The sequence below is a fragment of the Hippopotamus amphibius genome, chromosome 4, assembly GCF_030028045.1.
Source record: "Hippopotamus amphibius kiboko isolate mHipAmp2 chromosome 4, mHipAmp2.hap2, whole genome shotgun sequence".
NCBI classification, from domain to species: Eukaryota; Metazoa; Chordata; class Mammalia; order Artiodactyla; family Hippopotamidae; genus Hippopotamus; species Hippopotamus amphibius.
In genome coordinates, this window is record NC_080189.1 from 114,023,896 (window position 1) to 114,036,039 (window position 12,144).

A 12,144-nucleotide genomic window follows, 5' to 3' on the forward strand; every position below is an offset into this window, starting at 1 on the left:
TCAAACCTATCTCAGATGTCCCTTGTTTGTGGAACTTGCCCTAGGTTGGGCTGATTACTTCCGAATAGCTATTCATTTAGCAAGAACTGCATCGTTTTATATACTTCATATCTTTCTTCCCAATTTGAAGTTCAGGGATAGCATTTTTTCATCTGCCCTTATGCCTTAAACAGTGAGTAGAATGTGCAATGTTTTAAGCAATAGATGAATAAAAATGCCACTTTTATTGTCAAACGCCTCAAGCTTTGGGGTCTTGCTCTTGTTACCTTTCTCAACAATAATTACCCAGACATTCCTCAGGCATCCTGGGTCCTTATACTCTATTCTGTCAAAATAGAATCTCTTCATCTCTCTCAAGAGAGATGAAACTTAGTTTTACTAAAATGTAAATGAGTTAAAAGAAAAAAAGCTTAAGGATAACAAAATACATAATAAATATAGATTTCTCATACTATTTCAAAAACCTTGGAAAATGCAAAAAGTGATTATCAAAGAAAAGACAAGGATAATTAGTTTTGAAAGTATAGTTATATATTGGTTTGCATCTGTGAGTGTGAGTGTGTGTGTGTCCATGTATATGGAGAAATTAGCTTTTCCCTAAACTGTAGAATTAGAATGCTTCATGAAATTAATGGAAAGAGTATCCTAGAAAGAATAAAAGGAGGTCTGGATAAATTAAAGATTTTATCTTCAACCAAACTGGAGTAATTGGCTAAATTAACTTCTCTTAAAGAGACATGTACTGAGACATTGCAAAATAAAGAAAAGATAAAAGGAAATTAGAGAATGTAATATGGCATATAAATAGCAATAGTTAGAAATAAAGGGGAGCAGAGAATACCACTGCAGAAGGGAGAAAAGATTTACCCCTATGAAAGTGACAAATGTGCCAGTTCATTACGTGAAAAGAAGCCTTTCCTCCAACTTACATATGGACGGAAATCCTGCATTCATTTCCCCCCCAAATTCTATAAGGAAAAGACCAAGCTATAAATTAGAAGTAAAAACATATGAAGACAAAAAATGGTAGCTCTGTCCCTCTTACCCTATCCAAATTGCCAAAAGATTGTTCTTTGCAGACATTTATATATATATTGTGCATAGTAAAACAGATTTATTAACGAGAAGTTTAAAGTTCTTGCATTTTTCAAACACTGTCTGATGACTGGCACTCTTTTTTCTTTGAGTCTTGATTACAGAATTGTCATTACAATCCTCCAGATTTAGTTAAGAAACAGGCACTATTTGGGCAAAAATAAAAGTAGCATTCATGAATCATATGTGATAGAATAGACTACTGAGTAATATTTTGTATACGCTTTTCTCTGTTAACAGTCTAACAAAATGGAATTAACACGGCAAAAGAAGTAATTAAAATTATGTTTCCTATTATCACTCCATAACAAAAGCTGGCAAACATAGCATTTGCCTTTGAATTTGAACTATTGTGTGATCCTAAGATCATGTCTAATGTCTATCCCGTAAACACAGCAAGAAGAACAGTGAAAACATTCACTATTTGGCTACTGCACCACTACCTGCAGCTTTTAATTGATAAATGCATCTTCATGTCTTTATTAGAATAATTATTGATTGCAGATAAATTAAGGTATCTTTAGATTTCACAGAAACAATGAATTTCACATACCTCAGAATTTCAAGGACAGAAGCCATCTTGGTTATTATTTCAAATAAAAATACTTGTGATGAATTTAGAGCATGAAGAAGGGAAAGCCACGATCAATGTTTGTGTTGATATATAGAAGAATTAATTTCATACGTAGAAGAATTAATTTAGCCTCTAGTCCTTTCCTGTAAAGTTACCACCCTAACAGTCATAGTTCTTTCTTGCCCTTTCTCTGATGCTTATTACTCAGGAACATGTTCCTTCCTGGCAGTTTTCCCAAGAATCCTATCATTCCTGTATATTCCCCCTGTGCAGGTATCACAATGGTAGCTTCTGGAGACAATGACCCAGCTTTGCAATCTAATGCTTTTGTGACTCTAATAATGAGAATTTCAGTTAAAGGTGGTATCATGGCATTATGCTAAGAAAGCTAACATGACACTTTTGTTTAGGGCTGGCCTCCCAAAAGAAAACCTGTGAATCGAGTTATTGTTATTACGATATGAAATATCCCAGCTTTCTAGTAGAACATAATTAAATGTAGCTCATAGAGTTCATACAGTCAGCTTTTGCCAGGCTCTTATGATGAATAATGGATTACAGAGTCACATGGGGAGAGGAGAAATTTGTGTGGATAACAAAAAATTTGCAGCCAAAGCCACCCTTATTATTGTACCCTTGGAGGTAGAAGCATTAGTCTCAGCGAGGTCAGGACTGCTGTGATCACACTGGAATTCCACAAACACTCCCAATGCTGGCGTTTGGGACATGCCATAAGGGCATGGTGCACAAAACATTTCAATTTCCTAAACACCTTCCCTTTCATCCAGCCTAGGTGATGACTGGTTGGCAACCATAATGGTCCTTAAGTCATTTCATATTCAATTTTGAGTGTATTTAAATTATTTTGCACTTAATTTTGCCTTAAGTTCATACATTAGCAACAGCAAGAGGCTTTATTTCCTTTCTTGAAAGGGGAGAAATACCATTCCTGTAATTTATACGTCTCTCACTTGGGATATTGTTATGGGTTTTGATTGAAATGAGGTTTGGATATTCTAAAAATATGTTTAGATAAACTTTTCTTTCAGTTGGGCTGGGAAATACTCTTGTCTAGTCTCTTGCTTGTTGGTTACACTTTATATTATGAACTAACTGATTTGAAAGATAGGAGACATACAGTCCAAGCGTCGTGACAGCCAGAGCGTGGGCAGAGCAGTGTAGGCAGGCGCACGTCTTCTCGGAGGAAGCAGGCAATTTGGGTGGATGTTGAACGGTCTCTAGGAGCTATTCAGGTGGAGATGTGGTGGATAGAGACCAGAGTGTGAGCACAGAGGTGGGCTGGGGATTCTGTGTTCTAGGTGTGATTATGAGTCAATAACATATGGTCTTTTTTTTTTTTTTTTTGGATTGCAATGAAAAAACAGAAGGGTCGCATGAGGTTTGATCTTAGAATGCTCTGCATGACCCTCCAGGAGAGTAAACATTATTACTGAATAAACACAGAGAGAAATCAGCTTTGCCTAACACACTAGTTACATTCAACTGGATTAGGAAAAAGATAAATGTCTGAATCTCTGCATGTATATACATGTGTTTGTTATATACGTACATGCATGGTTAAAATAACTAAGATGTGCCATTTACCAAATGCTTCGTGTAAATCCTAATCTCTAACACATGAAGTAAGTACTGTTTTCAGCTGTATTAGAAGGGGAAACAAGCAAAAAAGGAAGTAGTAACTTTCTCGTGGCAACGTGATGCAAGTATCCAGCTGACCTAAAACCCCCACCTTTAACCACGGAACATACTCTCTCATGTGTGAAAGGCAGCATTTCTATAATACAAAATTCTGTATATTCCTGCCCACTTCCCCCTAACTGACCCTACACATAAAATCATATAATCCAAGGATGTCGACGATTCATGATTGTAATTGGAGTTCTAGCAAGAAAGCACTCCCTGAAGGCCAGGAGAGTGGAAGGAGCTTTCTTCACATGTGGATCTCATTGGGAAGTTGCTGATGAAACTAACAGCAACATGTCAAGAATAGGGACTTCCCCACTCAGTCTCCAGGTATACTTATACTTAGACAGAGAGGGCTTCCCTGGTGGCACAGTGGTTAAAAATCCGCCTGCCAAAGCAGGGGACACGGGTTCGAGCCCTGGTCTGTGAAGATCCCACATGCCGCGGAGCAACTATACCCGTGTGCCACAACAACTGAGCCTGCGCTCTAGAGCCCGTGAGCCACAACTACTGAGTCCATGTGCCACAACTACAGAAGCCCTCATGTCTAGAGCCTGTGCTGCACAATGAGAGAAGCCAGTGCAGTGAGAAGCCCGTGCACCACAATGAAGAGTAGCCCCCACTCACCGCAACTAGAGAAAACCCACGCACAACCACAAAGACCCAACACAGCCAATAAATAAACAAATTTTTTTAAAAAAGAGAGAGAAAAGAAATATTATTAAAAAGTAATGCTGGAGCCCAGTACCCAGAGACACAATGTTTGGCATGGGTGTGGCCTGGGTAGTTTTTAAACCACTCCAAGTGTCCAAATGCACAACCAGTGTGAGCAGCTATTGACATACATCAATATATTTTTAACCATTAGCATAAAGGGAGGACAATATCTTTCCTGTACTGAGTTTTCTAAGGAGGAGGAGAAATGGGAAACCAGAAAGGAGGACCACAAAGTTGAGATGGTTCCCTTTCTCTGGCCCTAAATATCACAGGTACAGTATCTGCCACAAGTTGTAGCCACATGCTTCCTTTAAGGAACATTTTAGCTTAGACAGAAAAGCAACAGACCCAACTCAGGGCAGGGCCAGGATCACTTGGTAAAAATCAAAGTTCGACATCAGTGAAGTATCAGAAACACATAATAGATTCCTCTCTACCTGCAGGCAACATTAGGTTGAAAATACTTCTGGTGAACCTTTTTATATGTAGATACATATATGTATTTTTACATATGTAGAAACAAATCATGTGATGAAGTTAGGTAGTAAAATGTTATGTACTTTATCCCTTATTAAAAATTTACAACATGCAAAGACTAGAATTTTGATTATTTGATGTTAAAAAGTGTATTGAATGATAAATTTCCCAAGGTAACCTGATAATCAAACCTTTTTCACATGAGAGTTAACTTATACTCTGAGGAATTAGTATGCTATGGAAAAAATATTGCTCAAATCACATCTAAATCAGGCAGAAAATCATGCAGGTGCCAACACTATAATAATAATCATCCCATTGCATTTCATTGCAAACTTTTAAGTAATGATGGAGATCTACCCAATCGTGTCTAGGTTCGTGGAGGACAAAATGAATTATAGATACGTGTGGGATTTATTTCAGTATACTATGAAAATTGATGACAGAAGAAGAAATGATATTTGACTAGTTCGATTGGATGATCTTACGTTATAAGAGACTGAAAAGCTGGGTTTACATCTCAGATAAAAGATTACAGACCTCATGAAGTTTTTAAAAAAAACTCTTGCTGTTATACTCACCGATTATCTGTTATTATTAGTGTAGCCACTGGACCAAAAAATGTTCAGCTTAAATGAATGCTTCCTATGATCAATATTTCCATTCCTAAGATAGCATACTTTAGCTATGAGTTTTACAGGAATAGAATCAAAGTCGCTGAATACCATATTGCTAGAATTCTTCAGTGGAAGAAACTAGTAACATTAAAACCATTGAGAATAAATATCGAAATTTAATCAGGAACATATGTTGTCACTTCTCAGCTCGACCATTGAATAATAAATACTTAGAACTATTGAATTTGTTTAAAAATTGTTTCCTAATTTAAGCAACACCTTTCCAGATACAGTTCTAAATTACTTTTCCAGTGTCATTACCTATGTATTCACTCCCTCCTCAGAAAGCCCACTTGGTACCTCAGAAAGCCCTCTGTACCTTTATCCTGGTGCTTACCCCTTTCTGGCTTATTCTGTAGCTGTAAGAAAAGACTATAAACACCCAGAGCACAGATGCTAACTTTTGGTTCTCTCTCCTGCCTAGTACCTTGACTTTCAAAACAACAGTGCTCTGCAGGTTTTTAAAATTTGATTGAGGCCCTGAGCTCCGGCCCCGCCCCGCATCTCGGCAGCGCTCTGCGTCCCGGTGGAGCCCCGCCGCGCCTGCCGAGCCCGAATCTCCCCACGCCCGGGCCCCTCCACCCCAGGCCCGGGGGGCCGCAGCGGACCGAGCGGCTCTGCGTGGAAACATGGCCGCTCCGACGACGGTCGTGGTGGCGGCGGCGGCGGCGGCGGCCACAGCTGTAGCCGGGGCTGTGGCGGGGGCGGGCGCGGCCACTGGGGCCGGCGTGGGAGCAACGCCTGTGCCGCAGCAGCATGATGGCTGTTTTGGTACTTCAGGTGGAATTCGTCCTTTTCAGCTTCAAAACTGGAAGCAGAAAGTTAGTCGGACTAAGAAAGCAGAATTCATACGTACAGCAGAAAAATTTAAAAGCCAAGGGATTAACATAGAAAAAGATAAACACAGTCATTTCTACAACCAAAAAAGTGACTTCAGAATTGAACACAGTATGCTGGAAGAATTGGAAAACAAATTGATTAACAGCAGGAAAACAGAAAGAGCAAAAATCCAGCAACAACTGGCCAAAATACACGACAATGTAAAGAAACTTCAGCATCAGTTAAAAGATGTGAAGCCTACACCTGATTTTGTTGAAAAGCTCAGAGAAATGATGGAAGAAATTGAAAATGCATTTAACACTTTTAAGGAGGAGCAGAGGTTGATATATGAAGAGCTTATCAAAGAAGAGAAAACAACTAATAATGAGTTGAGTGCCATATCAAGGAAAATTGACACATGGGCTTTGGGTAATTCAGAAACAGAGAAAGCTTTCAGAGCAATGCCGAGCGAAGTTCCAGTAGACAAAGTGACACCAAGTACTCTTCCAGAAGAAGTGGTAGAGTTTGAAAAACTCCTTCAGCAAACAGGAGGGCGACAAGGGGGCTGGGATGATTATAATCAGCAGAGCTTTGTAAAGGTGAGAAACAAGCATAAAGGGAAGCCAGCATTCGTGGGAGAAGTCCTAGAACACCTTCCTGGAAGAACACAGGATGAAATTCAACGGCATGAGAAATGGTATCAAAAACTCCTGGACCTAGAAGAAAGGAAAAAAGAGTCTATTCAGAATTGGAAAACCAAAAAGCAGCAAAAAAAGGAGGAAATTTTCAAGTTAAAGGAAAACGGGGAGAATGTACCAATGCTTTTTCATAATAAACAGGAAGATAATCAAAAGCAAAAAGAAGAACAAAGGAAGAAACAGAAATTGGCAGTTGAAGCTTGGAAGAAACAGAAAAGTGTAGAAATGTCAATGAAATATGCTTCCCAGTTAAAAGAAGAGGAAGAGGAAGAGAAAGAGAAAAGGCAGCAGAAAGAGCGTCAAGGCCAATGCAAACTAAAATTGCTGCTAGAAACTTACACCCAGCAGAAGCAAGAACAGGAAGAATTTTTGAGACTTGAAAAGGAGATAAGGGGAAAGACAGAAAAGGCAGAAAAAAGGAAAACTGCTGCTGATGAAATTTCTAGGTTTCAAGAAAGAGATTTACATAAACTTGAACTGAAAATTCTAGATAAACAAACAAAGGAAGATGAAAAGGCAGAAAAACAAAGAAAACTGGCAAAATTAAAAGAAAAGGTTGAAAACAACGTTAGTGGAGATCCTTCTAGACTTTACAAACCTACCAAAGGTTGGGAAGAATGGACCAAAAAGATAGGACCAACAGGCTCTGGGCCACTTCTACATATCCCACATAGGGCTATTCCAACCTGGAGACAAGGAGTTTAGAAAAGAATATGGCATGAGGAAATTGGCATTCAGTGGATGAGAATGTTAGAATACTCAGTTATAGGAGGAGAGAGTGACTGTGTTCTTGAAATATTACTAGCCTAGTCAGATTGATTACTGTGTTGCATGTGAATTGGCAGGTATTAAGTTCCATGCGGCATTGTCATTAGTATTTCCTGTTGATACTAAGAGGGTAGTTAATGTATAGGTTGGTCTATTATTGATGTAAAAGTTCTTTGAATAAGTTTATGTTAGAAACAGTTTTTCATTTACATACTTAGAACATTTGAAAGATATTTTGTTTTTGTCATGGCGTGGCAAAATAAATTGAGACAATCGTAGAGTGACATTTTTAAACCAAAATTTTTGTAATATTTGTAACTTGGAGCTAAATTAGCTTGACTAACAAAAATGTAAAAATTTTTTTTGAGTTATCAAATAAATTAGTACTTTTTCTAAGTTTAACAAATTGGTAATTTGTCAGTTACTGCATTTTGTGTAACAAATATTTTGTATTTGTTTGAAGCATGCTTTGTTTTATATAGAGAATATTTATTTTAAAAATATGCCTCTCACCTCATATGTACCCTATTATTTGTATTCGTGATATATACTCTTTTTGGTTTCATTTAGCGATTCCAGATTTCCTTTCAGCCTTTCTGGACTCCACATAAAATCTTTGTGTCTTTCACATCAAAAAAAAAAAAAATTGATTGAAATGGAGTAACGGTGACCTCAGTACATGGAAATTTTCTCTAACCATTGATACTGCATTAAGCACAAAAAGCCCATATTTGTGACCTAGTCTTTAATTTTATCTGTTCCCAAAATGCAATCATCAGCCCGGACATATTTGCACCTGCCTAAGAAGGACGTGCTTGGACGCAAGGACCCATCAGAAGCACACTTCATCACCTTACCAGAAATAATGTTCATGTTTGTGAATACACACCTTGATTTTTTAGAGATTCTGATGTGCCTGATGTTTTATTCTTTCAGTAAAATGTTAACTATAAAAAATAGATACTGTATCACTGTCAAAACGGAGAGAAAACTTGACAGCTATGTGTGGCACATCACAGGACAGAACTGATTTAAAGTTTTATCTTCAATGAAACTCATTACTTATTAAATGGTAAAGCTATGGAAACCCCGCTGATCCACTAAGCCTATGTTGCTGTTCAGAGTAAATGTAAATCATACCCACATTAATTAAAATATCTGAGTAATACTGCATATGATACTCTCCTGCCCTAGATTATGACTTGAATTTACATTAGTTTGTACATTAACTGTGTAAATGGAAAAATCAGTCATCAGATTGAACTGCACTGGCTTTCTTTATCTTGGTATTCTGAAGAAAATGCCTGCAATTTTATCCCAATATTAATATGCTTATTATTTCTATGTCACTTTAAGAATAGTTTATTTTTTAATATGTACAATATTATTCCATATTGATTTAAACATATCTATTTTGTAATTCTAGCTTAGTTTTTGTGTTATAATAGCTAAGGTGGATAACAAGTTTCATATGAAATGCTAATAGTGCCTCTTTTCAGAATCTAATAATATATATATAATACATATATACATACATATATTTACATATACACACATATATGTATACATATATATACATAAACACACACATACGTTACATAGATACATAAATATAACATGGTTTTCCTTCATGAACGTTGATATCAAAAATAGATTAGCAAGCTAGTGCAACTGGGGAGACTTTTGGTTATACTTTGTAGCAAAAAAATATGTAAGGGTCACGCTGAGAAAATTTTGGTGGTATAATAGAGTATATACTACTACAAATTATTCAGGAAAAAAGAAGCAACCTATTACTCTAATTATAAACTTTAATTCTTACATTGTTACAGACTGACAGGAAGTAGATTAATTCCAATAGGCCTATCAAATTCTCTATGTGTATGGTCATAGACATACTCTGCCTTCAATCTAATAATTAATAACATATAACTAAAGAAAATATCATCTTTGGTTTAAGGCAATGGTAGCAAATATCAAAAGAAACCAAAGAAAATTATATATTCATTTTTTGTTGTACAATGAGGAATAAGTAAGGCACTGTTAACAAGGTTTTTTTTTCCCTAAGATCATAGAGTACTTTTAAGCAAAAGTTAATTATGACTGCAGCATAACATCACCCCCCAAGGCAATATACTTCTTGTGATCAGAGTAAATATCCAGTGCACACAAAGTAATTTAAAATGCAAATAGTATTATCATTAAATAGTAGTTATGCATCAGTAGAAAGGGCATTGTGGGAGTAGTTTAGAAAACTAAGTAAAATGACTTCTCTTACAACACACATTTTCTATTTACATAGTATTTGTCTTAAAGACATTCAAACATTTTAGACCTAACAAAAAACTTTACATAGTATTCTTTGGGTGAAAGTGTGTATTAGCACCTCTCATTTTATGGAGTAAGGAAATTAGTCCCAGCTTCAGGTCACTGAGAGTCAACAAATCCTTCAGTAAAACAGAGCAACCTCTAGGCTATTCTCCACTGGATACCTTTGCGTTTATAAATTCTACTGAGACATAAGTTTAAATTCTACCCACAAAGCAGATCTCAGAGAGGTTAGATTCTTGCCATTTTAATAGACATATTACTAGCTTTACAGTGAGACATCAGCCCTTTCCTTTGTGTAGTTCACCAAGAATAAAGAAAAAGTGTCTTTGTCAGCCTGGTGTATGGCCATTTTGAGAGGGGACCCCACTGGTATTTTATTGTAGAAAAGATAGATTCAACTTCTGGTGATGGCAGAGTAATTTGTATCTGACTAACCCTTTTATGGATATCCCACAGACAATTATAAATTCTAGAAAAAGTATTTAAACCAGTTATTTGGAGGCACTAGAGAGTGACCAAACGGAGCACAGATGATAGACACTCAAAGAAAAGGAAATGCATTGAGCAAGATTTCAGTTTATTTTCTGTCTACCTCAGAGTACTCCCAGACCTTAACTGGATGATCAAACTCAGTTCAAAAGCTGCATTCATACGGAATGGGATATAAGAGCAGAATTCAGGGCTGACAAAGTACTTGAAAATGTGTGTGTGTGTGTGTGTGTCTGTGAGAGAGAGAGAGAGAGAGAGAGAGAGAGAGAGAGAGAGAGAGAGAGAGAGGAAACAGAAAAGAGGGAGATACAGACAAAGTAATCCCAAAACTTCATATAAATTATTAACTGAGTTGTGCACACATCGGGGAGAGTGCAAGATCAACAGAAATCAAAAGCTGAAAGTCTAAAAACGTGAGCAGCAATTTTAGCTCCTGCCCAAAACAGGGGAAAGAGGCTGGAATTTGAGTGCAAACATGTGAACTGCCTGCTAGAATAAAATTAAGCACTCTTAAAAGGAAGAAAACAGAATCCAAAGTCTCTACAATATATTAGCCACACTATTCAGTACATGATAAAAATTTTTAGACATGCAAATAGAGATATATAGTCAATAGAAACAGACCCCAAGATGAGACAAATGTTGGAATTAGAATAAGAGTACTTTGTAGCTCCTAAAGATATGTTCAGAGTATTAAAAAATGTTATCATAATGATGGAACATATAAGGAATCTCAGCAGAGAACTTAAAACTAAAAATATAGAAAAATGTTTTAAAAAACCTGAAAATTATAGTATCTGAAATGAAAGATAAACTAGATGGACAACAACAGAGTGAAGGCAGTAGTGAAACTCAATATTTTAAAAAATGAACAGAGCTTTAATTCCTATTGAACAGTATCTAATATATGTGTGTTTGGAATCCCAGAATGAGAGGAGAAATAATGACAAAATTATTTTTGAAGGTATAATTATCAAAAGTTCCAAAGTGCAAAGTAAACCCACAGCAAGATAAATGCAAACATAGCTACAGCTAGATGTATTCTAGTAAAATTGTTGAAAACCAAAGATAAAGAGAATATCTCAAAAATACCCAGAAAAAAATGAAAATGTATTATTATACTCCTAGGGAAACAATGGTAGAGTAAAACGCAGGACAGAAATCAATAGATTAAGGTCTCCAAGTGCTGAAAAAAAAATGTTAACCAGAAATTCTATACCCACTGAAATTATCCAACAAAACTAAATACAGAATAACAATTTCTGGATATGAATGAAAGGTAAAAGAATATATTGCCAAGAAACCCACAGTATAAGAAATGCTAAAGGGAGTTCTTCAGGCTGAAGGGCTGTGACACAAGACAGAAGTTCTGAGCTATAGAAAGGAATGAAGAGCATTTGAAATGGAAAGTAAATGGGTCAATAAAAAAAAGACTGTCTACTTGTTCTTCTTTTAAATTTTTTAATACATATGACTATTTAAACAGAAATAATAGTGTATGGTAGGTGTATAGCACATTTAAGTACAATATATATGATAACAATAGCACAAAAGAGGAGGGTAAAGGGTACTATACAGTTGTAGGAATCTTACTTTTAATGTGAAGTGACTGAATTTCAAATCCAAGTGTTAAAGGGTAATATCATAAGGATTGTAATACCTGAAGCCACCAATAAAAAATAGTGCAGATTGCTGTAATTCAAAAGACAATGTATCATTTAAAATTTTTAAAAATTTTCAATTAATCCTGAAGGTAAGAATGGAAAGATAGAGGAGAAAAAAGCAGATGAGAAAC

General features: G+C 36.3%; 1 protein-coding gene across 2 annotated transcripts; it reads left to right on the plus strand.

Annotated features, from left to right (window-relative positions):
* Nucleotides 1-5,873: 5,873 nt before the first annotated feature.
* LOC130852440 (coiled-coil domain-containing protein 112-like) lies at nt 5,874-7,466 on the plus strand. Of its 2 annotated transcripts, XM_057733470.1 has the most exons (2): nt 5,874-7,219; nt 7,316-7,466. In XM_057733470.1, the coding sequence occupies exons 1-2, from the start codon at nt 5,874-5,876 to the stop codon at nt 7,464-7,466; spliced, it is 1,497 nt and encodes a 498-aa protein (XP_057589453.1). The 2 variants fall into 2 exon arrangements, with proteins under 2 accessions (XP_057589453.1, XP_057589452.1); XM_057733469.1 differs by having other exon boundaries at nt 5,874-7,466.
* Nucleotides 7,467-12,144: the final 4,678 nt, after the last annotated feature.

Excerpts from the sequence above, each read along its gene's own strand:
- LOC130852440 (XM_057733469.1), top strand. The coding sequence starts at position 5,874 with ATGGCCGCTCCGACGACGGTCGTGGTGGCGGCGGCGGCGGCGGCGGCC.